Source organism: Pectinophora gossypiella, chromosome 20 (genome assembly GCF_024362695.1).
Source record: "Pectinophora gossypiella chromosome 20, ilPecGoss1.1, whole genome shotgun sequence".
NCBI lineage: Eukaryota > Metazoa > Arthropoda > Insecta > Lepidoptera > Gelechiidae > Pectinophora > Pectinophora gossypiella.
This window is the reverse complement of record NC_065423.1, coordinates 3,191,288-3,219,286: the sequence shown is the minus strand read 5'-3', so window position 1 is coordinate 3,219,286 and position 27,999 is coordinate 3,191,288. Positions and strand designations below refer to the sequence as shown.

General features: G+C 36.5%; 1 protein-coding gene and 1 long non-coding RNA gene across 3 annotated transcripts; one reads left to right on the top strand and one right to left on the bottom strand.

The window, feature by feature from the left end:
• The first annotated feature begins 74 nt into the window (after positions 1–74).
• On the top strand, positions 75–12,895 carry LOC126376382 (alpha-(1,3)-fucosyltransferase 10-like). Its single transcript, XM_050023707.1, has 5 exons — positions 75–1,134; positions 2,028–2,058; positions 8,291–8,498; positions 11,161–11,319; positions 12,830–12,895. The coding sequence occupies exons 1-5, from the start codon at positions 75–77 to the stop codon at positions 12,893–12,895; spliced, it is 1,524 nt and encodes a 507-aa protein (XP_049879664.1).
• A 1,048-nt stretch (positions 12,896–13,943) lies between these two features.
• On the bottom strand, positions 13,944–15,832 carry LOC126375964 (uncharacterized). 2 transcript variants are annotated; one of them, XR_007567661.1, is made up of 6 exons: positions 15,395–15,832; positions 14,944–15,078; positions 14,725–14,859; positions 14,489–14,623; positions 14,273–14,399; positions 13,944–14,156 (listed from the first exon to the last, which is right to left on the bottom strand). It is a non-coding gene; the product is annotated as an uncharacterized LOC126375964 (long non-coding RNA). The 2 variants fall into 2 exon arrangements; XR_007567662.1 differs by lacking the exon at positions 15,395–15,832 and adding an exon at positions 15,167–15,225.
• Positions 15,833–27,999: the final 12,167 nt, after the last annotated feature.

The following is a 27,999-nucleotide window of genomic DNA, read 5'->3' as shown; positions in this document are numbered from 1 at the left end:
TTAAGAACGTTCCGATTATAAAGTGGTATAACGACAGATATAGGTATTCCGTCAGGAATCCCGTAACCCGTCCCATGAACAAAATAGCTTGCTTTAACGGATCAAGGTTTTTTGGGTGTGAAGTGTTCCAACCGGGCTCACGAACAGATGATCCCGATGCATTGCTGTTCTTTGTTCCCTATTTAGACAAGCTCCCTTTACCAAGGAACCGTACAAATATTTGGGGCATCCTACACAATGAATCGCCTACGACTAAAGTATTGTTCATGTATGAAGAGACTCTGAATTTGTTCAACTTCTCGGCAACAGTTAGCAGATACAGTGACGTGCCTTTACCATTGATGCCTTTGAGAGGATTAGAATATGTAACAAGTGCACGATACTTTGTAAGCACGTCAATGAAAAATTATATGCTTACTGAGTTTGCTCCCGTGATGTACTTACAGTCGAATTGTGATACTTCCACTGAAAGAGATGCGTATGTAGAGGAGCTCATGAAGTACATCCAAATAGATTCCTATGGTTATTGCCTCAATAACAAGGAGTTATCTTGGATTAAACGTGGAACTTCGTATGATATTTATGATGACAAGCTGATGAATTTCATAGCAAAGTATAAGTTTGTAGTGGCTATTGAGAATGGAGTCTGCAATGATTACATTTCGGAGAAGTTATGGCGTGCGATAGAAGTGGGCGTGGTGCCGATCTACTACGGCTCACCGCTGATCAGGGACTGGCTGCCGAACAACAAGTCAGCCATACTGCTGGAAGACTATCCTACCCCGAAACTGCTCAGCCAACATCTGCACTACCTTCTGCAAAACGACACAGCTTACGAAGAATATCTCGAGCACAAAACTAAGAAACTCATTTCCAACGAGAAGCTAATCGAAGAATTAACAGCCAGACCATATCAAACTGACTTTGAAGCAGCGACTAATAAGTTCGAATGTTTTATTTGCGAGAAGCTTCACACCAAAGACAGTAATAGTGTCAATATAGTTACAAAGAAACACTACAACTGTCCTTTACCCTCTTCAGCATTGACACTTGCTGTCAATCCAGCAAATGATTGGCTGCAACGCCTTGACGAAGCTAAAGCGGTTATCGATGAACTTTATGAAGACATCAGAAGTACTAATCAGACGAAACGTGAAACAAGAAATATATTTTCCGGTAAATTTGTAATATTCTATTTGACTAATTAAGAATGGTTTATTTGATGTAAAGCCTAGGTGTAGGTTTAAGTATATAAAGTTAAAGTATGATGGTAAGCGATATCCTTATTAACTGGTGGTGTTTTAAGCCCAGTTTTAAAACTTTTAGGGATACCAGTTGACTAATACTGATCATGTCGCAGTCTTTTTATTAAATAAAAACATTACCTTCATAAGTTACAAGCGTATGGGACAACTCGGCATATAGGATATATTTCTTGCCTTGATTTATTGTTTGGATTTGAAAAGAAGAGAGAAAGAAATGTTTATTATAAAGGGACACCACAGTAACAAATATAAAACAAAACACGTAATAAGATCAACTTACACAAGAGAGAACAAATAAATAGACAGTAAGCATCAAGGCATTTGACTGGGATGGCTTTCAGTATTTACCCGACTGCGGCGAAGCAAAAGGGAGAGTTATGTATTTGACAGCTATACATATATATACAGGGTGTTAGTGACATCATAACGAATACTAAGGGGAATGACTCTGATTCTGAGTTGATATCAAGTGGAAATTCCTGTCGGAAAATTCATTAATATTTTAGTGTATTTTTTTAATTATTTTCAGTTCCATACTTTTGCTACGGAAAATTCCACTTGATATCAACTCAGAATCATGATCTGAATCATCCCTTAAAGTTTTCGTTACGAAGTCACTAACACCCTGTATGTACGCGTGTAACCTGAAATCTCGACTCTCTTGAATCTTGGGCAATCTCTTAAAAGCAAAAGGTAAACGGCCTAAGTGCGAACGTCCAAAAGTGTGTTTAGTGTCAGATGATCATTCTACAACCTCTCCAGAGGCCTATGTCAACACAGTTGACCAAAAGCGGTCAGCAACCCTAAGGGCCGCCGACTAAACTAACGGAATAGCCAATGAATGGGTGAATGGATTTGATAGGCAAGTATATACAGGGTGTTAATGACATTGTAACGAATACTGACTGAGATAATTTAGCTGTTCAGTGAGCAGGGAGGTTTAAAAAGCCATTTTGGTGCAATTCTAAAAAGGAATATTGCATTATGACATTTGCGCTTACAAAAATAATTGCGCAATGTGAACAAACGGCAAACAGCAATAATGTTTTTTAGATGAATTCAGTGCAGGAAAATAACAGCATCCCTAGTGTAGTGGTAAGAAAGCTCGGTTCGATCCGGAGGTACTAGGTTTGATTCCTGGTGGAGGCATGATTATGTCCTTTGAAAGGCAGATTAAGCTGTTATCGGTAACTATTTCGCTATGAACCTTTATACTACAAGAAAACCGCTATAGAAATATAAACACGAAAATTCCCACTTTGGGAGCATTTTCGAGAACGACACACCTCTGTAGCCAGCTGTGTTGAAATTACTGCAACAAAGGTAATTGAGGAGCTCGTTTCATCGAAATACTTCAATTAAGTACTTATTAATCAGTTGCACAAAGGCAAAAGTACTCGTTAACAATAAATGGAGAATGGCAAATGTTCAACACCTCCCATAATAATGTAGATTTGTAGGGTTAACGCAACGTGATATTTGTCACGGTCATTTTATCGATTCTAACGATATAATTATGTCGTTTTATCCATTGGTTCTGATATGTGAACCCAAATGAGTCATGTCGTTCAGTCAAAATACGAAGACATATCGCTTACCGCGTATTTTGGGGAAAATAATACTTATCGATTTCGACAAAATTCGTCATCATCATCACTAATTTAAGAACCACCTCCACCTTCTGACCCGCAATACACTGTCGGGTAATGCAGGACGGAAGGGGTAAGTCACAAGGACCGTAAAAGGACCGTAACCTGGAACCTGACCGAGGGCAGCAGTAACTGTCAGTACTAGTCACGGACGAATGACAGGAGTCCTAGTACGGCTTTTAAATACAAGGAAATACACTACTCTGGGCGCCATCTCACTCAGATTTGGTACATAATTATTTATAAGAGGGTGAGTGACTTAAACAATAATAGGGCTGGCAGCTATTTCTGTATAAAACGGACCTGTAATATCTTCAGGTTAGGTAAACGGACCCTTTGAAAACAGGAAATGCTAGGGAGATGAAATAACTTTTAAAGGTTGTTTCTGTAAAAAACCGGAATGGAAGGAAAACCTTCTTTTCTTCTCTTCTTCTACCTTCTTTTAAAAATACTTGCGTAACATACTCGTTCATAACATACCTTCATACAAACTCACCCTTACACCCACACATACTTATATTCACATACATAAATTGGAAAAACGTACACCCTCACACACATAAAATTATCCTAACTCTGACCCCCACACATACACTCTCACATACATAAATACATATGCACTTATTTTGATACTGACTTATTATTGTTATGATTACTTCTACTATTACACTGGCATACACTAAACTCGTATACTCACACATTCATATTGCTACTTAACACACACCCTTCGCTCTAATACTTAGATGTAAGTTTAATTTTAAGTTTCCTTTGGCAAACTATGCGCCAATATCACATGTACCCATTTTTTTACGGTTTCCCAAGATACAGGCTCCGCCTAGTTTGGGAACCTCTGTTCATTTGGATATATTTTTAATATAAGTACTCATCCTATTTTATGTGCCAATTTGTATTGTTTTCTGGTAATAAAAACATTTTTCATTTTCATTTTTCATTTTTTTTCACCAGCCCAACACAGGTTAAGTCACATACTTGCGAAAATGTATTTCTCGGGAATGTGGGTTTCATCACTGTTTTTCTTCACCGTTGAGCACGTGATAAATTAAAAAAAAATCAAAATGCTTATTTTTCAAAATTGGCTTACAAAATTAGCACTTTTTGAACGTCAAAAATTAAATTACACATTATGTAACTAGCTGTAAAACTACTACCACATCGGAATCTGTAACGCTGACGGAAAGACGTGGCCAGAAAACATCCTAATCATTTAAGATCCAAACATGAAATCGACAATCATTGGCACCTTTAAAACTTTAAAAGTAAAAAAGAGAGAAGAAACAACAAAGAGAACAAGAAAAAGAAAGAGATAGAGAGAGAGAGAGAAGTGTCTCTACTACTTAAAACCTCTGTTAAAACACGGTTACACTTACAATGAGGGACTTTCCATGCTACGTTCCCAAACAACAATATAGATGGCGCTGTTCAGATTTAACGAGATAATTACCTATTTTCTCATTGCTCGGGTTACACAACTATACAAAATTGTAATGTAATAGCAGAGGCATATATAAACATAATTGTTGCTTGATATTTGCATCAGATACGTGTAGAATGATGTTGCTACCTATATTTCTTCTCTTTATTTTCATCAGAATAATAATGGGTGGAAGAAGTGTTGTGCCTAGGTGTAATAACAAGGGTCATTATTTATACCCATAAAAAAAAGTTAAAGTTATCTGTGCGGGAATCTCAGGCGTTTTCAGCAATTAAAAGGCAAAAAGAGCTTGAAACGATGTAATGTGCGATGCACGATACAAGAAGATAATTATAATACCTTACAATAAAAAGATGACGATAGGTATGAAGCAATATCGACATTTGTAAGCTTTGCTCTGCTAATTTGAATAGGCGCTTGCGTTATAAAACGTGAACAATTTTTATTTATCGACATTATCCATGAAATTAGAAGTTTAAACGATGACAAGACTGTAGAGCGCCATCTACAATTTTTTTTGAGGAAAGTAGTTTTTCACGTTTGTCAAAGAGAAATGAAGACAATTGCCGTCTCGTTGCCTTCATCGGCACAGTTCTAGTTATTAATCACCTGTACAAAGAGACGTCGATTCACTTGTCTCAGAGGCACTACCTTTGAAACAATAGCCTTCCGCCTGCGGCTTTAATAATACTTGCTTATTCATTTCTTTTACCTTCTAACATGAGTTATAGTCTGATTTGCCCCGGGTTTTACAAGACACTGTAAGATATTTAAAACACCAAATATCAAGCAACAAATATTTTTATAAGTATATATAAAATCAGAAATCAGAATCATTTAATCAACGTAATTATCACGGATAAACTTGTTGAAGGTCAATGTAACATTTTTGAATTTACGTCATTTCGCAAAGTGTTATGGCTGAGGAGAAGAAATGACAAGAAACTGCAACAGCAACACATCTTTTAAAAACCAATGAGGGTGTACATTACAAGTTGTTTAATAACTAGAGGAACACATTCAATATCAGACATTTTTATCATTTAGGTAGTCATTAATCTTATAATAAGCTTCTTTACATAAAGTAAGCTTCACATGAGCTTTAAATTTATTTTCTGTCAAATTTAAAATATTATCTGGTATTTTATTGTAAAAACGTATACATAGGTAAGTAACCCCAAAAAAGATGAATTTAATTTACTTAATCTAGAATTTTGAATAGCAATTTTATTTTTATTCCTTGTATTGTAAGTATGCCTTTCACAGTTTCTCGGAAGGAGAGATATATTTTTACGTAATTACATACATAATGGTGCTAATTCCTGTAAATACCATCTAACTTTATTTTAAGTTATATCTGTCATTTTCTTATCCGCCGAAAAGGAAAGGGATGGGTAATCGACAAGCATAAAATTTATGGAACACACTTCAATTTTAAGCACAAATCTAAACCAACCGTCTAAAAATTTTACATCAGTCAATAACCCGACAGAGTTAAGTAGACAGCACGTCAAACGGATTGCATACCAGCGACGTACCTTTTTGATCCGCACGGGTTATTCATTCATTTACTCATTCTTCCTAAAATTAAGAGCTGTGAATCATCCGTCCCTTTCCTTTTCGACGGATATGAAAATGACGGCTATAACTTAAAATAAAATTAGGCGGTGTCTGCAGGAATCGGGGCCTTGTTTTCATAAATATATTGACTTGCGACCGTCAGTATATTTATTTCTTTAAAAAGCTCCCTCAAAGAGTCCCAACGACTATATAATTATGCTTTCTGCTTTGCTGAGAAAATAGGTAATTATCACGTGAAATCTTGATAGTGCCATCTATATTATTCCTGGGGAACGTAGCGTGGAACATTCCTCATTATAATATCGAATAAAATTTAACAGTGTTACTACAAAACACAAACTAAAAATAAACTAGGTTTGAAATAGTATTTCGCGCCACGAAAGAAGTGCGGCGGATTTTAATGAAACTAACTTGATAAGTCATAATAATTCTTTGCAGAATCTGCGACAGTAGCGCCGCGGCCTTCGGGACTTCTTTCGTATACGGATTATATTTTAAACATAGTTTATCTTTTAGTCTTTGTTTTGTAGTAACACTGTAAGTGTCTACTCTTTCAAAAGACATTTATGATCTGTAAAAAAATATAATAATGACTTGGCATTATGGGCAACGATCCCTTTGCCCTTTCTTGCTTTAACAAAAAAAAAAACAAAAAAGACATCAACGAATATTTTCAATCAAACAAGATTTTTGTTCATATGATTTAATTACAAGAATCAACTGGAAATGTTGCCTGTCGTGAAAAGCTCGAGAAGTCCTACTCGAATATTTTAAGTGTAGGTAAACCTTCCCAAATGTTGTACTAGGCAACATAAAAAAATGTCATTCGAGGAACGCAATCCAGGGGTAAGATACTCTTATTTTCCCTTAAAATTATTTCTGTAGGTAGCGATCGATATCCAAGGCAATAGCAGTGTCTTTTCGTTGGACCTTACATTCACAAATTTTAAACTATTCGGTGGCAGAGCAAAAATGACATAAATTAACAAACACTGTTTTATTTTCCTACAGCTTTGACAGAAGCAGGAATAATGTATGGATGATACGAGCAGGTACTAGGATAGTTTCGGTTATAGAGACAAATAGTATTATTAGAAAATGAAGACTGAAGAATAAAAACTAGGTTTAAAATATAGTCCGCGCCACGAAATAAGTCCCGCTGCTTCGGTGCCATTGTATATTCTGCATATCATACCGGTTGTTAGTGACAACGTAACGAATACTGAGGGGGATGATTCAGAGTTAATATGAAGCGGAATTTCCCGTCGCAAAAATAAGGATTTTTTGCTTTTTATTAATTATTGTCAATTCAATACTCTTGCGATGGAAAATTCCACTTGATATGAACTCAGAATAATGATGTGAATCCCCCGGATTTTTACAGAAAAGAAGGCAATATTATCCTTAAAGCCTACATTATTTCGTATGCGTTTCGGTGGTATGTGACCTACCCTGTATTGGGTTGGTTTTCCCTTCAGGTTGGAAGGTCAAACAGGCAGTCGCTTGTTGTAAAAAAACAGAAAATCTTCAGGTTAGGCAAGCGGAGATATGACGCTAAGGAGATGAAAAACAAGCCTTCATTGTCCACAGCCAGTACCGTTCGTATACAATTTTCCCGATGGATTCTATGCAGGCGACTACTTCTACACACAGGGTGACACACTTCCCTATGCGAACCGGTGAGCCGTCAATAGTTATCATCTTCACAACTGGGGGGTTAAAAAGACCACATCGAAGGAATTAATTTAAAAAAAGCAATATTGCAATTTGACATTTGCGCAATGCACACAAACGTACATGAATTGCTTCGGTGTGGCCTTTTTAACCCCCCAGGGTCGCTCCACAGTCGTTAGCATAGAATAAAGAATAATACTACGTATAGAACGGCAACTCTCCGCCCAGCACCAATTGGTATCGGGCGCCGATTTTTATTTGGCAGACAAATAAAAATAAATCTGGAACTTCAACTTAAAAATAATAATACTTAAATCTCCATTTACCCAAGAAAATCCTCAGCACAAAGCCAAGGGCGTTCTGAAATATATGTTGTACCACATTTTCAGTAATTTGACTACCTAATTCCAAGTAGTGAAGGAAAACATCGTGAGGTATGTAACCTAACCGGTATTGGGCTGGTTTTCCCTTTGCCGGTTGGAAGGTCAGACAGGCGTCTCTGTAAAAATCCTGTCAAATTTTCAGATTAGATAAGCGGACCCTGTGAAAACGGGATAATGCTAGATGATGAACTGCCTAATTCCTCGAAGTAGTCAGTTACCTTGTAGTAATGTTTGTTCAAAAGCTTCTGTTTAGTTATTTTAAGATTATAAAACTGTCCATTCCAGCTTCGCGATAAACCTGCAAATCGGTCCGGAAACGGACCCTCGGGACGACATAGCCCTCCACGTTAATTTTAACTTCGCAGAAATGCATGTGATCCGCAACTCTCTTGAAGGGGGAGAGTGGGGTATGTGTGAAAGCTACGGAGGCATGCCTTTAGAACAAGGAGCCCCCTTCGACATAACGATAGTGTGCGAGATTGAATGCTTCAGAGTAAGTCATAAACCTCGTATAACAAATAATAATTAAATAATAATTAATTTTAATTTAATTTAATTTTTATTATTTTTTATTGTTTTTCATGTTCATAGTCTTATTTTTCGTTTTGTTTCTTTTTTCATTCATTGTTTATTTTGTGTTATATTAGTTTTTATATTGTCTTTTTTTCTCGTCATACAGCGCATTGGATTACACTGTAATGTTGTATGTACCTTTATAAATAAATAATAATAATAATAAAAATTCGGTCCAACACACGCCTTCCGAAAATCCGGGACTCCATAGTCCCGAGATATGGAAATGACAAACATAATAATAATGAAATGTATTTATTGTTCCTAACAACTTAATAACTAATTGGTACAATTATATGATAATGCTAGAGGGTAACAATTTTAAAGCACTGCTGGCACTTACAATAGGTACAACCTGTGCTATAAGTACCAGCTATCTTCCAATTGTACAGTATTATATATTCTTGAGTTGAGCGGAGTTCTAAAACAAGTCATAGAAATAGACAACCAATCCCTGTAAAAAAGTGTCCGCCGCGCACCTTGTCACAAGCAAATTCAAATTCAAAAATATCTTTATTCAGTAGGTAACATAGTTACACTTTGAATCGTCAATTTTTACATAACGAACGTCTCATCCGCCTAAAACTACTGCAGCTTCTCACAACCTGTATAGCCGGGGAAAAGAAGCTGCAAGAAAAACCTCGGCACAGGGCCTTTACACAGGGCGTTCTTTAAAAAAAAAATAAAAAAATTAAGTACTTTCCAATCGACGTTTCCCCAAACATACGATAAATGACGTTCTTCACTTTTAACGTGATAATCACCTATTTTCTCATTGCAAACTAATTGTTGCTTGATATTTTGATCACACTATGTATAGAATGATGTTGCTATCTATATTGCTTGTCTTTATTTTGATCAGAATAATAATGAGTGGAAGTTGCAATTGTACTTTGGTGTAGTAAAAACGGTCATCATTTGTACCCAAAAAACAAGATAAAATATGCATATGTCTGTTATCCATGGAATTAGAAGTTTAAACGAAGAAAAGACAACTCAACGCCGTCTATCGTGTTTTTAGGGAACGCCAATGATGGTGTGATGAATGATGGAAAGTTTTTTGAGGTTCAAATCCTATTTTCGAATTTTTGGATCATAAATGATTTTATCATTTTATTAGCGGAATAATAGAGTTCCTTTGACCACCTTCCAGCTCCATCTTCAGACCCTGGATATCATTTAGCACTTTCGCAGCTTATCAAGACAAATCAAGCCAGTGTGAATTATTTAAAAACGTGATTATTCATTCAGCCATAACTTTTTAGAATTATGACATTTATATTGGTATTTATTACTCAGTATTTAGTGGTATATTTCGATACATAGTTCTCGTTAGTGGTGGATATTTGGACCAAGTTCCATACAATCGGTCAATCTCCTTTATTTTACCTTCAATCTCAGTAGATCCATTCTCCAGATCCATCATAGATTTAGTGTAAATTTTTTTCTTAGTAGATCTATTTTATGTTAAACTTGATCTAATGAGAATTTTTATTGGAAATAGATCTATTACAAAAATATGTTTAAATTGATTGGATCTATTGATTCTGTTCAGTGTCACTAGATAGAACGTGAATTGAATTAAATGAAAACCAAATCAATTTTAAAAATGAGATTTAATTATTTGCGTAATTTTTCCAGAAAGTGGCCAATGCCAATTTCGTCATTTAAGAGCTGCATTTGTGCGAATAAAATGCAATCGTCATTTTGGACGCTTATTTTGCGGCGTTTAGGTGATGACCTTTTCTTATATCTTTCCCAACGGTCACAATTGAGTGAAGTCAGTGATGATTCTTAATATCAAAACATTTGATCTACTGCAACAGAAACTTCCCTAAAGCTCCCTGACTGGATCTAGTGAGAAAGAAATTTCTCAGTAGCCCTATACATGAAAATCTTTGAAAATCTGAATTTTGTAACGGATCTAGCGAGAAAAAGACTTGTCAGTAGATCCTCCCTGTTAAAAATGGGATCTACTGAGAAAAAAAATTCACACTAGATCTATGATGGATCTGGAGAATGGATCTACTGAGATTGAAGGTTATTTTACCTTATTGAAGAAATAAATAACTTTTTAAGCTATTGCATAGCTTCTATCGCGGGCCTTGAGCGCGGGGACCGAATCCAGAAATTCCGTAACAAAAAACCTCACGCTCCCCACTCCGACGGACACGGAGGTGTGGCTTAAAGGCCGTGCATCGTCTAACGTCGTTTTAGTTCGGCAGTCTTCGACACCGCGTTGTGTGCTTGCGTGTAACTTGAATTAATATCAAAGAAAAAGAAATACTGCATGAATAAAAAAAAAATAATTATAATTGCATAAGTTGATACAAAATGATATGCAATAGCTTTACCGCGGCAGTCCCCGAGTGCCACACGTCTTTTTATCTTAATGTTACCTATTTGACATATAACTTTCTAACGTTCTATTTTAATTTTATTTGTAATTTAATAATCTGTTATGTTTTAAATTCGTATACTTACCGAAAGGTGCGACTTAGTGCGACATATGTATTATATTGTAACAACCCTTTTACCTATGTTGACGAATAAATGAATTTGAATTTGTTTCTTCCCCCTAGGTGGAGTGCAACGGTTACCATTTCTGCGATTTCGTGCACCGAGTGCCGGGGCTTATCGGCTACATAGCGATAGACGGCGACGTGGTGATTCACATGTTTGGCGTAGACAACTTGGACCACCCCGCCTCCGGTGCCACTACCGATCCGGCGGGCTATCCGGTAGGTTTTTTTTTTAATAATATAGGCTCGCGTTTGACCACATATCACACCTGATGGAAGTGACAATGTGATCTAGGGTGGATCACACGTTCCTAGCAAATACATTGTTTTAAGTTTACGCGGTTATTATCATAATTAAAGCACATAATAACGGGTTCTTACCGCGTTTAAATGGGGATATGAGACTCCCGATATTTCGACACTGTTGCAAGTGCCATGAAAGTGAGTGTGTGTGTGTGAGTGAGTGAGTGTGCAGTGTCGAAATATCGGGAGTCTCATATCCCCATTTAAACGCGGTAAGAACCCGTTATCATGTGCTTTCCTAGCAAATGCCTATTCACTATTAAGTAATCATAACATAAAGGTAACCCTTACTAGTGTTACCAGTGGCTTTCTTCGCGTCTTCTTCTATCGTGTGGGCTATGAGGTGGACCAACCTCATCAACCCTCGTGTCAGGGTTACTATTGAGCCGTCAAAAGCCCCTGACATGGCTCATGTAACGATTACTTACTTACATCAGTAAGTAGTATCCGGGACCAACGGCTTAACGTGCCTTCCGAAGCACAAATCATCTTACTTTCGGACAATCAGGTGATTAGCCTGTAATGTCCTAACCAAACTAGGGACCACAAAGTAATTTTTGTGATTTCTCCGGATAAGCCCAACGCTCAATCACTGGACCACCGTGGTCGTCCTAATTTAAACCCGTCTTCCCTATTGAAATTTGGCACTTGTAACAGTGTTGAAATATCGGGAGTCTCATATCCCTGATTTTAACTCGGTAAGAACCCGATATTGGTGCTAATTCCTGTAAATACCATCTAATTTTATTTTAAGTTATATCTGTCATTTTCTTATCCGCCGAAAAGGAAAGGGACGGCTAATCGACGAGCATAAAATTTATGGAACACACGTCAATTTTAAGCACAAATCTAAACCAACCGTCTATAAATTTTACATCCGTCAATAACCCGACACAGTTAAGTACACAGCACGTCAAACGGATTGCATACCAGCGACGTCCCTTTTGATTCGCCCGGGTTATTCATTCATTTACTCATTCTTCCTAAAATTAAGAGCTGTGAATCATCCGTCCCTTTCCTTTTCGACGGATATGAAAATGACGGATATAACTTAAAATAAAATTAGGCGGTGTCTGCAGGAATCGGGGCCAATATGTGTTTTAATTATGATAATGTAAACATCAAACGGAGTATATATAGTAGTAGGTAAATTTGTGTGCTAGCCCTAAGCATTCATGATTTATCATAATCCACGTCAGTGGCGCAACTCAAGTACATACCCATACATACATACATAAACTCACGCCTATTTCCCACCGGGGTAAGCAGAGACTATAGAATTCCATTTGCTTCGCAACACAAGTATTATTTCAAAATCTACGAATGAATATAAGCTTAAGACTATGTTCCAAATTGGGGCGGGCAGTCAGACCCATCCATCGCAATACATACTAAATACCCACGTATTACCGAGCTATGTCTTAAGGTGTGTCCAAACATCGAGCGGCAATCGAGCGCGGCTGCCGCGCGCGGCCCGCCGCGCTCTGTTTAGACGACAGCCGCGCGCGAACGCTTCTGGCTAGCTGCCGCGCGCGAGCATTCTTAGTCAACATTCGGCAGTAATTGTGTTTGGACGTATTTCTGCGCACAAACATGATTCTGATGCCAACAGAAGCGCGCGGCATATCTTGGTTGTGCCGCGCAGTACTGCCGCGCAAACATTAGTTGGCTTTGTCCAAACTAGAGCGCGGCAGAAATGTGTCCTACAAATGCCGCGTGTTGCTGCCGCGCTCTTGTTGCTCAATGTTTGGACACACCTTTAGACCAACGTAATAGGTGGGCCGTAGATATAACTTCAATCATAGAAATGCAGTTGTAGATATATGTTTTTATCATTTCAGGCTGGAGCGGCGGCGGGGGGCTTGTCTGGCGGACCGACAACTATGGGTGACAATGGCCCGGATTCCTGCAGACACCTCCTAATTTTATTTTTAAGTTATATCTCACATTTTCTTATCCGCCGAAAAGGAAAGGGACGGGTAATCGACAAGCATAAAATTTATTGAACACACATCAATTTTAAAGCCTATAAAAAAATTATATTGGCTAATAACCCGACAGAATTAAGTTGACAGCACACGTCAAACGGTTTGCATACCTTTTTGATTCGCCCGGGTTATTCATTCATTTACTCATTCTTCCTAAAATTAAGAGCTGTCGATTGACAGCTCTTAATCCGTCCCTTTCCTTTTCGGTGGATAAGAAAATTACAGATATAACTTAAAATAAAATTAGATGGTATTTACAGGAATTAGCACCAATGGTTGCATAAAATTATGCTAGATTTTCCTATAGTTTATTTAATTTACTTAGTGTCCTCCACCACCCATGCGCAACACCCACAACACAATACAACACTTCACAACTACAATGCAATGATGCAGCTTTATATTATACTAACTAGATGGTGCTAAGTGCGCTCGCTGCTAAAGCAGCTTCGCGGGCGTTGTACGTGGATTGACGTTTTCGTATAGTTTGTTTCGCATCACAGATTTGTAATAACTATTAAGACAGACACAAAAAGAAATAAAAAAAATGTGTAGGATATTGTTGGTTTATTTTATGTTATCAAAAAATAAAAATATAACATTATATTCTCTCTCTCTCTCCCTTGCATTGTTCCCATATGGTGGTGGGGTCTTTATTCCGAGTCTTTTCCTTCCACTTCGCTCTGTTGGATGTATCGTCTGCGGAAACATTGCAGGAACAAAGATCTTCTTTGATGACATCTGCTTCTTTGCCTTCTGTATTTCCTGTTAAAAATAAAATAATATTAATTTATTTATAATAACGTATAGGTATAATATCCTTTTCTTAGTCGATAGCGATACGTTTTTGCCAAAGTGGTCGTGGTCGTCATGTAACGTACTTCGATATTTTGTAACTTTTGATTGCTGGCTGTCACACTGCTGCGTGCATTGAAGGACTTCAGGCTTGGTCGATTTTATTCTATTGCAATCATAATCTCCTACACAGTTTATTACACTCTGCATTTCCTGTGAATAAAATATAAATATTACATTTTTATCCTTAGTCTATAGCGATACGTTTATGCCAAAGTAGTCGTGATCGTCATGTAACGTACCTCGACATCTTGTTACTTTTGATTGCTGGCTGTCACACTGCTGCATTCTTTGAATGAGCGGCCAACATCAGGCTTGGTTTATATAATACTATTGTATTAATGATCTCCTACGCAGTTTTTTGCCTTCTGCATTTCCTGTAAATAAAACATATAATTAAATATTATATGTAATTTATTTTCCTTAGTCGATAGCAATACGTTTTTGCAAAAATAGTTGTGGTCGTCATGTAACGTACCTCGATATCTTGTTACTTTTGATTGTTGGCTGTCACACTGCTGCATTCATTGAAGGAGCTGGCAACATCAGGTTTGGTTTATATAATACTTTTGTATTAATGATCTCCTACGCAGTTTTTTGCCTTCTGCATTTCCTGTAAATAAAATATATAATTTATTTTCCTTAGTCGATAGCGATACGTTTTTGCCAAAATAGTCGTGGTCGTCATGAAACGTACCTCGATATTTTGTAACTTTTGATTGTTGGCTGTCACACTGCTGCATTCATTGAAGGGGCTGCTGACTTCAGGCTTGGTCGATTTTATTCTATTGCAATCATGAACTCCTACACAGTTTATTGCCATCTGCATTTCCTGTAAATAAAATATATATTATTATTTTTTTCCTTAGTCTATAGCGATACGTTTTTGCCAAAATAGTCGTGGTCGTCATGAAACGTACCTCGATATCTTGTAACTTTTGATTGCTGGCTGTCACACTGCTGCATTCATTGAAGGGGGGGGGGCTGCTGACTTCAGGCTTGGTCGATTTTATTCTATTGCAATCATGAACTCCTACACAGTTTATTGCCATCTGCATTTCCTGTAAATAAAATATATATATATTTTTTTTCCTTAGTCTATAGCGATACGTTTTTGCCAAAGTGGTCGTGATCGTCATTTAACGTACCTCGATATCTTGTTACTTTTGATTGCTAGCTGTCACACTGCTGCATTCATTGAAATAGCGGCCAACATCAGGCTTGGTAGTACTATTGTATTAAAATCTCCTACGCAGTTTTTAGCATTGTGCATTTCCTGTTAAAAAAAAATAATGTTAATTTATATATATTAACTTTTATTTATAAATATATACATATATATATTAGGTGATTTCCAAACTACCCAGGAGGTACACCCAGTAGCTCGCTTTTTTTCATGTGGTTCCCCCGCTAATCGAGGCCGCATCCACCTACTTATATGAGAAGTAGGTTCTATCTAATGAGTTAGCAATAGTCATTCAATAAGCAGAGAAATGTGAAAGAAAAAGCAATTTTTAGCTAAGGAATTTAAAATAAAAAGCAATTTTCAGCAATTAGCATGCAATAAGCAAAGCAATTACTCAGTAATTGTCAAACATAAGCGAGTTGTATAATTTAAAGATATTATTGACAATAACAAACACGTACCGAGTTTGTTAATACTTACATTGAGTTATCATCGCTAAGTTGACCAAATTATTAGTACAGGTTATCACATTCACTAAATGAAAATATGTGTTTTTATCAATTGTAACAATGCTTGCATGACCTAACCAACCGTTGGTGTTGTGGACGCCAATCTTCAAGAGACAAGTGGACGGGTGTGAGGAAAACTGGCAAGATGAACACGTCGGTGTGGGTGCGACTGGTGCACGGGAGAGAAGTGGAGCTAGTTGGCAGATGGAATTAGGCATCACTCTCTTGCTTCAGTTAAGTTCCACTCAGATCAGGTGGGTTGTCGCATGGATGAACATCGCATGGGTTGGAGTAATTCGGAGTAGAACTGTCCATGTTGTTCCCTTCATCGTAGGCACTTCAGTGGACTGTGGGTCGATCAACAATAGTTACGTGAGTTGGCTGTCAAACCGATATGACGTGCCAGCCGAATCTAGCGACCAGGTATGCAGGGGATGGAGGTATCCTGTGGAGTAATCATATCAGCAAAGGTGAAAATGTCGGTTGGGAGTGAAATGGAGGGAGAAGGAGAGCTGCAGTCAGCGGTCACGATCTTGCTGTAAATAGACTACATGCTCAGTTTACGTGTAGTTGTAACTGTTCGAAGTTAATTGAAAACGATCGATATGCAAATTCCTGTTTAATGAAACAAGTAATAAATGAACAGGCAGGTGTTTTTTCGGTATTTAAACGCTAAGACCGTTGTTTGTTTATTGATTAGCAGTGGTATGATGAATCTTGGATACTGATGAATGCTAATAAGCTAAGTATTTAAAACAAAATCACATTCAGAAGCACTAAAAACACATTAAATTAAAGAACGAAATAATACCGTATGAAATATTATTTAATATAATATAAAGAATGGAAAGAAGAAATGACAAGAATGCTATTTAGCGTGACATGGCTCTAAAAAGATCCACTGGAAAACATAAAACAATATAAAACCTAAGTTTTAGTTTAGCTCATACACGATATTATGTTTTTTGAGGAACCGTGTCATGCGAAACAGTGTTCTATTGGAAAGAATAGTAAAAAGAAATACAAAAAACACCATTTAGCGTGACATAGCTCTAACCAGATCCACTGGAAAACATAAAACCATGTAAAACCCTAAGTTTTTGTTTAGCTCATACACGATATTATGTTTTTTGAGGAACCGTCTCATGCGAAACAGTGTTCCATTGAAAAGTATTGTAAGAAGAAATGTAAAAAACACCATTTAGCGTGACATAGCTCTAACCAGATCCACTGGAAAACATAAAACCATGTAAAACCCTAAATTTTTGTTTAGCTCATACACGATATTATGTTTTTTGAGGAACCGTCTCATGCGAAACAGTGTTCTATTGGAAAGAATAGTAAAAAGAAATACAAAAAACACCATTTAGCGTGACATAGCTCTAACCAGATCCACTGGAAAACATAAAACCATGTAAAACCCTAAATTGTTGTTTAGCTCATACACGATATTATGTTTTTTGAGGAACCGTCTCATGCGAAACAGTGTTCTATTGGAAAGAATAGTAAAAAGAAATACAAAAAACACCATTTAGCGTGACATAGCTCTAACCAGATCCACTGGAAAACATAAAACCATGTAAAACCCTAAATTTTTGTTTAGCTCATACACGATATTATGTTTTTTGAGGAACCGTCTCATGCGAAACAGTGTTCTATTGGAAAGAATAGTAAAAAGAAATACAAAAAACACCATTTAGCGTGACATAGCTCTAACCAGATCCACTGGAAAACATAAAACCATGTAAAACCCTAAATTGTTGTTTAGCTCATACACGATATTATGTTTTTTGAGGAACCGTCTCATGCGAAACAGTGTTCTATTGGAAAGAATAGTAAAAAGAAATACAAAAAACACCATTTAGCGTGACATAGCTCTAACCAGATCCACTGGAAAACATAAAACCATGTAAAACCCTAAATTTTTGTTTAGCTCATACACGATATTATGTTTTTTGAGGAACCGTCTCATGCGAAACAGTGTTCTATTGAAAAGTATTGTAAGAAGAAAATGCAAAAAACACCATTTAGCGTGACATAGCTCTAACCAGATCCACTGGAAAACATAAAACCATGTAAAACCTAAGTTTTAGTTTAGCTCATACACGATATTATGTTTTTTGAGGAACCGTCTCATGCGAAACAGTGTTCTATTGAAAAGTATTGTAAGAAGAAATGCAAAGAACACCATTTAGCGTGACATAGCTCTAACCAGATCCACTGGAAAACATAAAACCATGTAAAACCCTAAGTTTTTGTTTAGCTCATACACGATATTATGTTTTTTGAGGAACCGTCTCATGCGAAACAGTGTTCTATTGAAAAGTATTGTAAGAAGAAAATGCAAAAAACACCATTTAGCGTGACATAGCTCTAACCAGATCCACTGGAAAACATAAAACCATGTAAAACCCTAAGTTTTTGTTTAGCTCATACACGATATTATGTTTTTTGAGGAACCGTCTCATGCGAAACAGTGTTCTATTGAAAAGTATTGCAAGAAGAAATACAGAAAACACCATTTAGCGTGACATGGCTCTAACCAGATCCACTGGAAAACATAAAACCATATAAAACCTAAGTTTTAGTTTAGCTCATACACGATATTATGTTTTTTGAGGAACCGTCTCATGCGAAACATTGTTCTATTAAAAAGTATTGTAAGAATAAATGCAAAGAACACAATTTAGCGTGACATAGCTCTAACCAGATCCACTGGAAAACGTAATACCATATAAAACCTAAATTTTAGTTTAGCTCATACACGATATTATGTTTTTTGAGGAACCGTCTCATGCGAAACATTGTTCTATTAAAAAGTATTGTAAGAATAAATGCAAAGAACACAATTTAGCGTGACATAGCTCTAACCAGATCCACTGGAAAACGTAATACCATATAAAACCTAAATTTTTGTTTAGCTCATACACGATATTATGTTTTTTGAGGAACCGTCTCATGCGAAACAGTGTTCTATTGAAAAGTATTGCAAGAAGAAATACAGAAAACACCATTTAGCGTGACATGGCTCTAACCAGATCCACTGGAAAACATGAAACCATGTAAAACCCTAAGTTTTTGTTTAGCTCGTACAAGATTTTATGTTTTTTGAGGAACCGTCTCATGCGAAACAGTGTTCTATTGAAAAGTATTGTAAGAAGAAAATGCAAAAAACACCATTTAGCGTGACATAGCTCTAACCAGATCCACTGGAAAACATAAAACCATGTAAAACCCTAAGTTTTTGTTTAGCTCATACACGATATTATGTTTTTTGAGGAACCGTCTCATGCGAAACAGTGTTCTATTGAAAAGTATTGTAAGAATAAATGCAAAGAACACCATTTAGCGTGACATAGCTCTAACCAGATCCACTGGAAAACATAAAACCATGTAAAACCCTAAGTTTTTGTTTAGCTCATACACGATATTATGTTTTTTGAGGAACCGTCTCATGCGAAACAGTGTTCTATTGAAAAGTATTGTAAGAAGAAATGCAAAGAACACCATTTAGCGTGACATAGCTCTAACCAGATCCACTGGAAAATATAAAACCATGTAAAACCCTAAGTTTTTGTTTAGCTCATACACGATATTATGTTTTTTGAGGAACCGTCTCATGCGAAACAGCGTTCTATTGAAAAGTATTGTAAGAAGAAAATGCAAAAAACACCATTTAGCGTGACATAGCTCTAACCAGATCCACTGGAAAACATAAAACCATGTAAAACCCTAAGTTTTTGTTTAGCTCATACACGATATTATGTTTTTTGAGGAACCGTCTCATGCGAAACAGTGTTCTATTGAAAAGTATTGCAAGAAGAAATACAGAAAACACCATTTAGCGTGACATGGCTTTAACCAGATCCACTGGAAAACATAAAACCATATAAAACCTAAGTTTTAGTTTAGCTCATACACGATATTATGTTTTTTGAGGAACCGTCTCATGCGAAACAGTGTTCTATTGAAAAGTATTGTAAGAAGAAATGCAAAGAACACAATTTAGCGTGACATAGCTCTAACCAGATCCACTGGAAAACGTAATACCATATAAAACCTAAATTTTTGTTTAGCTCATACACGATATTATGTTTTTTGAGGAACCGTCTCATGCGAAACAGTGTTCTATTGAAAAGTATTGCAAGAAGAAATACAGAAAACACCATTTAGTGTGACATGGCTCTAACCAGATCCACTGGAAAACATGAAACCATGTAAAACCCTAAGTTTTTGTTTAGTTCGTACAAGATTTTATGTTTTTTGAGGAACCGTCTCATGCGAAACAGTGTTCCATTGAAAAGTATTGTAAGAAGAAATGCAAAGAATACTATTTAGCGTGACATAGCTCTAACCAGATCCACTGGAAAACATAAAACCATGTAATCCCTAAGTTTTTATTCTGCACTTACTATGTATATTATATTATCATTGTATATTCATGGTAAGTTGGATTTACTGTAGGTGTATGCAAATTAATAACAAGCATAGTTGTTTGTTATTTGCGTCATTATAAGTAAATAAATAACGAATGTAGACTTAAAAAATAAAACGTAGGTAGTATGTTGGTTATGACTGTACACATATGAATTAAACTATAAGCAGTTACTTTCATTTCTAATAACATTTGGTATATTTGGTAACATTTAAAACTAAACAATTTTACCAGAATATATAAAATATGACTCGCTTTCTATTTTTTTAACTAAAGGTGTTTTCTTTTACCTTTCAATTTTTTTTGTTTCAGCCATATTTGATTTGAAAATTTGAATATCAAAGTTTCACGTTGTTAGGTAGTGCTTTATTCTCCAATTATTGTTTTTCCAAGTAGTAGGTATTTTCTAGCAATTTCACTTTATTTCGCCTGTATACATGTATTAATTACTTTATGTATGTTTTTGTATCGATGAGTGATCATTCTTCTGTCAATACTGGTGAGACCCGCTTGTGGGAGGCCAGAAATTAACATGATCAAATTTGTTTTGAATTTGCTTAGAATGGTATAGAACATTCATTGTTGATTATAGGCTTAATTATTTTTACATACACCATTAAAGGTAAAGCATGGTCGTACTTAAGATCCTCCTGCGGCTTAGATTTTTAAACACAATAGCGAAACAATGGGATTTGGTTTCAGGACTTTTTTCATGTTTAGCCCATCTGACAGTCGTCATATTTACCCATGTTTATGAATGAAATTGTTCGTCACTGCCAGATACAGGTAATTATTGACCTATTTTATTCCACAACACAATAAATAATGTTCTAAATAACACTTTTCATTTATATATTTGTAGCCACAAATCTGTGCAATTGATGATGCGTCTTTGCTGACACAATGACGATGACGATTCGTACACCATTGAATGCTAATGTATAATATACTGTACTGATTCGACGTACCATAACACATATTCTTTATTCTGTCCGTTCCATTACAGGACACGCGAGTTTTACTATGTAGCGTTTATGTGTACTCATTAATCGATTTCCAGCTTGGCATTTGTTTAAGTTTTTGAATCTTTCTTCGAGCAGACATTTGTAGTAATGTTATTTCTTAAAGTTTCCTTGATAATGAGTAAACAGGCATCTGGATAGTTTTCTTTCTTCCTTATATTTATTATTTTAAGGCGTATATTTTTTTGTTTGTTTACTTAATTCTAACTTAAGTTACTAATATACGCTAGTACAATTTTAATGTAAATTATAATTTTTTACTCATCAATATAATTTGCAAATGTTAAATACATTAAAATGTATACACAACACAAATTTAATCGGTTATAAAAACTTATTTTCCATTGTACATTTATTTTCCTGAATTAATGCATGAAAATATCAAAATGCGTTTGTGTTATTAAATAGCTACTCCAACTTACCATGAATTTCGTATTTTTTTTTATTATTTTAGTAAATATATTTTGTTTACTGCTTAGTGAATGATAAAAAAATAGGTGACTAAAATGACAAAGATAAATTTTACTTAATGTAAGTTAGGTATTGGGTAAAATGCTTTTGAATGATGATTTGTTTAAATATACTCGTAAAAGTATAATTACTGCATAACTTATTGCTGTAAGTTGTGAAAGTAGCATTTAGGAGAAAAATGTGTCAATAAACATCATTCATCGAAATATTTTAGTATTAATTTATTGTTTATATACGCACTTCAATTTGGTAACAATGTTATTTGTATAGCGTTATAAAGTAAAAAAAATAACATCAATAAAATCATAAGTTTGCTTACAAAAAACAAACAGTTTTAGCGCTTAAACACTGAAACAGAATTCTTTTCAAATAACTTCGAACAATTACCACTTTAATACACCTAAACTAAACATTGTCCATGTACAGCGAGATCCTGAATACTGATTACAGTTTCCGTACTCCCTCCTTTCCAGTCCTAAGCGACATTCAAACCTTCACTGACACGATCATTCCACAGGATACGTCCATCCCTTGTATCCCAGATCGCAAGAATCGGCTAGCACGGCATAACAGCTTGACAGCTAAAACTCACGCAACCATTGTTGATCGACCTACAAAATCCACCGAAAATGCCTACGACGATGGGAACAACACCGACAGTTCTACTCCGGATCATTCCAACCTGCGACATTCATCCATATGACAGCTTACTTGATCTGAGTGGAACTCAGCTAAAGCAATCGAGTGATACCTGCCTCCATCTTCCAGCCAGCTCCACTTCACTCTCATGCACCGGTCGCACCCGCAGCCAAGTGTTCATCCTGCCAGTTCACTTCACGCCCGTTCTCTCGTCCCCTAAAGATGAGCCTCTACAGCGTTAACGGCTGGGAAGGGCATGCACACATTGCCAATTGATTAACACACATTTTAATTCAGTGATTGTGACTAATAAAATGGTAAACCTAGCTTTGAAATTCAATGTAACCATCATCAAATCGAGTTGCAAGCTTGTTAAAGTCAGTTCTATCGTTAAATTATACGAAAAGAAGAAAAAACAAGATAGAATGAATATAAATAATAATAAATAATTCGCAATATACGATAATTTCAACACATGATTTAACCGATCTAAAAAAACCCAATAAGCTTAATAACAGAGATGAACTGTTCAGTCTTTTCAAGAAGTGCCACCCTAAATAAAGTTACGTTAAACTTAAAAGTTCTGATATGATAACGTTATTCGAGAAAGGTTGGTCATTTTCGATTCGGTGCCTGGGTAGTAGTACTTTTATGTCACGTCTTTCGCGAACGCGACCTAAAGCTACATACAGTTGACCGTGACTAAACATATCAGATCTAAGATCGACCCCAACGCGACTAATCGTTTGACCCTGGCTCTTGTGAATAGTCATTGCATAACACACCTGCAATGGGAATTGACGGCGACACATCTCGTAAGGGCTGTTATGTTCTATAGGCGCTTTAAAAAGAATTCGAGGGATCAAATAATCTCCTAGTTCACCTTGTTTCCGAACTTTAATAATATATGGAGATGTTTCAACAACTATTACTTTGGTGCCATTTACTAAGCCGTCCGCGAAACTAAGATTACGCGTGATTACACAAACACATTCTAATTTTAATTGCAAATCGAAATCTGGAACACCTTGTGGTCGAAGTGTATGTAAAAATTCGGGACTAAAATATACTTGATCAGCGTTGTCGCTTAAAATTTTGTCTATGGCATAAAAATGTAATACTTCTCCTGGTAGTTTGTCTAAAATAACGGCATTAATTTCTCTAACTGCATCGTTACGGGTGCATAGAATCGCTCTGAAGGAGCATACGCCTGGCTCAGTAAGAGTAACTTCTGGGAATACAAAATCAATTAAATCTTCTAATTCAGTAACATAATCAATGGATTCAAGTTGGACTAATTGCAAATCATTATTATTTGTTTCTAATCTAAGAGTAGGTAATAAATTTGAACCCAGTTTTAAAAGAAAATCTGCATACTGTGCGTCATCCTTACATCTCTGTGAAGTTACCAAACTAAATTTTTTCAATTGTTTCCAAATAGGTGAAGTTTTTAGTGACGCGTTTAATATATCAAAATTCGTTCGTGCTTCTGGGACTACTGGAGGAATTTGACGAAAATCTCCTGCAAAAATAATTATTTTAGAACCAAAAATTTTGTCTGACCTCATCAAATCCTGCAATGATCTATTTAATAAATTTATAAGGTATTTATGAGCCATCGGCGCTTCATCATACACAATGAGATTAGAATTATAAATCAATTCAGCTCTTTGAGTACCATTTGAGATGTTCCAGTATCCGCTATCATCTAATAGATGTAAAGGAAATCTAAACAAGGAATGAGCCGTCATTCCGTTTGTGTAATTTTGAGCAGCAATTGCAGACGATGCACAGGTTAAAGCTATACCTTTAAGGTTACCGCGGATATATGCAGTTATGACCTTCAATAAAAGCGTTTTTCCGGTGCCGGCCGGACCATCGATAAAAATCGCACAGTTGTTGGATTCTCGGTAAACACTATCAACGCAAAGCTTTTCCACGTAATCGAATACGGCACGTTGATCGGGAGATAACTGTGGCAACCACTCTTCTACGTATGATTTCAAACTATCTAAATCATATTCAGTGCGTTCCCTATCTAACTCCGTTGACCTATAAATTACTTCCGGCAAACCTTGTTCTATTAACGAAGTTCCGTGTCTGCGTAGCATTCTATCTATTTGGATGAGGCACATGTTAAACGCGTTTTCTTCGTCATCTGGCACCCTATAAAGGAAATCTTCGGCCAATTGACGTTTATACGTGTTCCACAGTGACGCCACTGAGGCACCATTAACAGCCAGCGTTACAAAAAAGCTACGAAGTCGTGGTCCGGTTAAAAAAGTGGAAGCTTCTTCCATAGCCCGTTCATATTCGACTGCGTCGTCCGCAAGTCCTACGAATTTGGCAGCTTCTTGAAAAGTTGTGCAATTTGGACCTCCAATTTGAAGTAAATCCGCGAAACTACGACAAGGGTAAACACTTAAAAGAAGTCTTAAAAAGAACTGTTCACCTCTGTTCGGCGCGACCCAAAATAGACGCGCGACGAGCTCACCCCGCATTCTACGTGTAAGAAATTTGCCGTTTTGCATTTGCACCGCCTGAACTGTCTTTAAACATGGATCTTTCGCATGAATGTTATAATTTTCAAAAAAGTCTAAGTAGGATACCCGATCAAACTCCTCAGTTAAAGGCCTACTGAAATAGTCTAAAAGATCTGAACCTGCATTATTAACTGCCTCGTTCGCGTGGCCAGGCTTAAAAAATACCGAATTTTGATCGGGCAAATGTACTGTTAACATTTTTACCGTAGGGTTCCTAGCTACAATATCAAATTCAAGAACACGCCACGCTGCTTCGCTAGAACTAATATATCGCTTAGTGACATATTGTTCGATTTCATCCTCACGATGTTCTTCATCAACAACGGCAATACGGGCTTCATCAGGTCCTTTTGTCATATATTTAAATAAATACTTAATTATAGCACGCTGTGTGGACACTTCTAAATTTATGTGAGCATCATATTTTAGGAGAAGAGCAGGATTATAAGGAACGACCCACAAATCATTAACTATTACGTCTCTGCCGCGATATTTAATAATCGCCTGATTTTTACTATTGCGACGTAAATGTATAAAACCTCTATCGTCACTGAAGGTGACTGGTGTTTCTTTTTTTGGAAAATATTTTAAACAGTTTTTTTTCTCACTATTCCAACACGGCAAATTAGTTCGGTAAGGAGGGCCGCATGGACCGTGTATCATGTGATCCATGACAACTTTGTATAATAAAGTTTGTGCTGGATCGGGTATGGTAGCTCGAACAAACTTATCAATATCCAGACTTTCTACTGGTCCACCACCTTCCACTCTAAAAGCAATATGCGCATGTGGTAGTCCTCTTTTTTGGAACTCTATAACATGCATTATATAAACAATTTTTCCGAACCATTTACCCGATTTTAAATCTTTTAATAACTCTCCGAGTTTTAAGTTGAAAACTCGAGCACAAGTAAGGGGGTCTTTTGATCGACCTGATAATGTTGAATTTTTTATTTCAGGCCAGTTGGGGTTACATGTTAAAGTTAAAAAATATGATGGTGGACCTAACCTGTTTACCATTGCTATAGCATCCAGGTATTTCTTTTTCATGTACCGTGGACCCCCTGTGAATGAGCTAGGTAAATAAATTTTACCAGGTTCTACTCCACCTTCTCCTAAAATAAACTCGTCATTAATTAATTCTTGGAGTGGAGCTACTCTTAGCCTGTTTTGTTGTTTTGTTTGGCTATTTTTCAAAAACCGCAAGCGTTCTTCTAAAACTCTACAAAACATATCGACTAACCACTCTTCAGATAAACGACCAAATATGCTAAATCGCGATTCGGATAAAAGTAAACAACGGACATATTTAACCTGATTAAGCTTATTACCCTTATTATCTCTCATATCTGGATGCCAACCAGTATTTCCGTGAGGATATAAGAGAGGATACTGGAAAGTCTCGTATAAGGAATCCATTATATCTATTGTTCGAGGCCTACCGTCTGCTATCTTTTTGACTACAATACAGCGTGGAGAAAATTCTTCGCGGTCTGTACTAATAATTGCGGCAATTTCTTGACCAATAGGTTGATCTCCGAGGATGTTACCGTGAGTCGCACGAGTAGTTTTTTCGAACTTCAAGAAAGCTTCTGATGATACCTCTAAACTTAATCTTCTAAAACAATTTATGTATGGATTAACTGTGTGCATGAAACCTGTAATCATTCGAACTACCGATTTATCTAAACTTAATTCGCCAGCTAAACTTTCTCTTTCGCTACTGTCATTTATGTAAAAATTTATATTATTCGGACTTTCATTGTAAGATAAATCAAAGATACGGTGGTAAATACGTCCTTGAATTTTTAGAAAAGATATACCTTCTGGATGATGGTAACCGTGGGAAACACCTAATGCCGAAAATGCAAAAATATTATTGTAAGCGCGTGGTCTATTTAAAAAAGCTGGATTTGTATAAAATTCTTCGTTTAAGGGGAGAAAATTCTGAACGTTATAGTCACCTGAATGACAACACCATTGCCGACGAGATTTCTCTTCTTCGAACAATGGAGCATTGCATCTTGGACATCTATATGTTTGCTCAGAAAGAAGCGACGTATTTTTTAAATTATATAAGCGAATAGTGCTGAGTTCATGTCCCTGTTTTTCACCTATTAAATTTTTTGAATATCTCAGCGGTGTTTCTATGTTACGACAATTTTCTGTATATCTTTGTGCTGCTTTTTTGTTAATTTCGGGGTGGAGCTCGTAATAACGTTGAACGGCCGCGCGATGAACGTCTGGGTTGTTCTCGTTATAACGTTGAACGGCCGCGCGATGAACGTCTGGGTTGTTCTCGTTATAACGTTGAACGGCCGCGCGATGAACGTCTGGGTTGTTCTCGTTATAACGTTGAACAGCCGCGCGATGAACGTCTGGGTTGTTCTCGTTATACCGTTGAACGGCCTCGCGGTTAATGTCTGGATTGCGGTCGTTATACCGTTGAACTGCCTTGCGATTAACAGCGGGGTTTTTCGTTGTATATTTCCTTACAGCTTCGCGATGCGCATTTTCTTTATTCGGTTTTCGTCCGCGTTTCTGTTTTTTGGGTCGGCCGCCTTTATTTTTAACGCATTGGTTTTCGGCTTGATTACCAATTCTTTCTAATAGGACAACTGGTTTTAAAATTGACAATTTCAAATCATTTGTAGTGTCATAAACATCTACAGGATTTGTATCAACTTTCAATTTACTATCTAAATTTTGCACAGAGGTTTTAATCGGGGTCAGTGTTGACTGATAGTTTATCAAAATAGAATCTAAAGTTTGATTCACATGTAATGGTGATGATATTAAATCTCTTAAAATGGACTGTGACGTTTCGGAACTAACCTGGGTTTCATTTTGCCACATAAGGTCGTCATTTAATACTCTTAATCGAGTTAATGAGTATTCGGATCCGTCGTAAATTTCATTCGCGAGTAAAAGTTTTGCTAGCGCTTCGG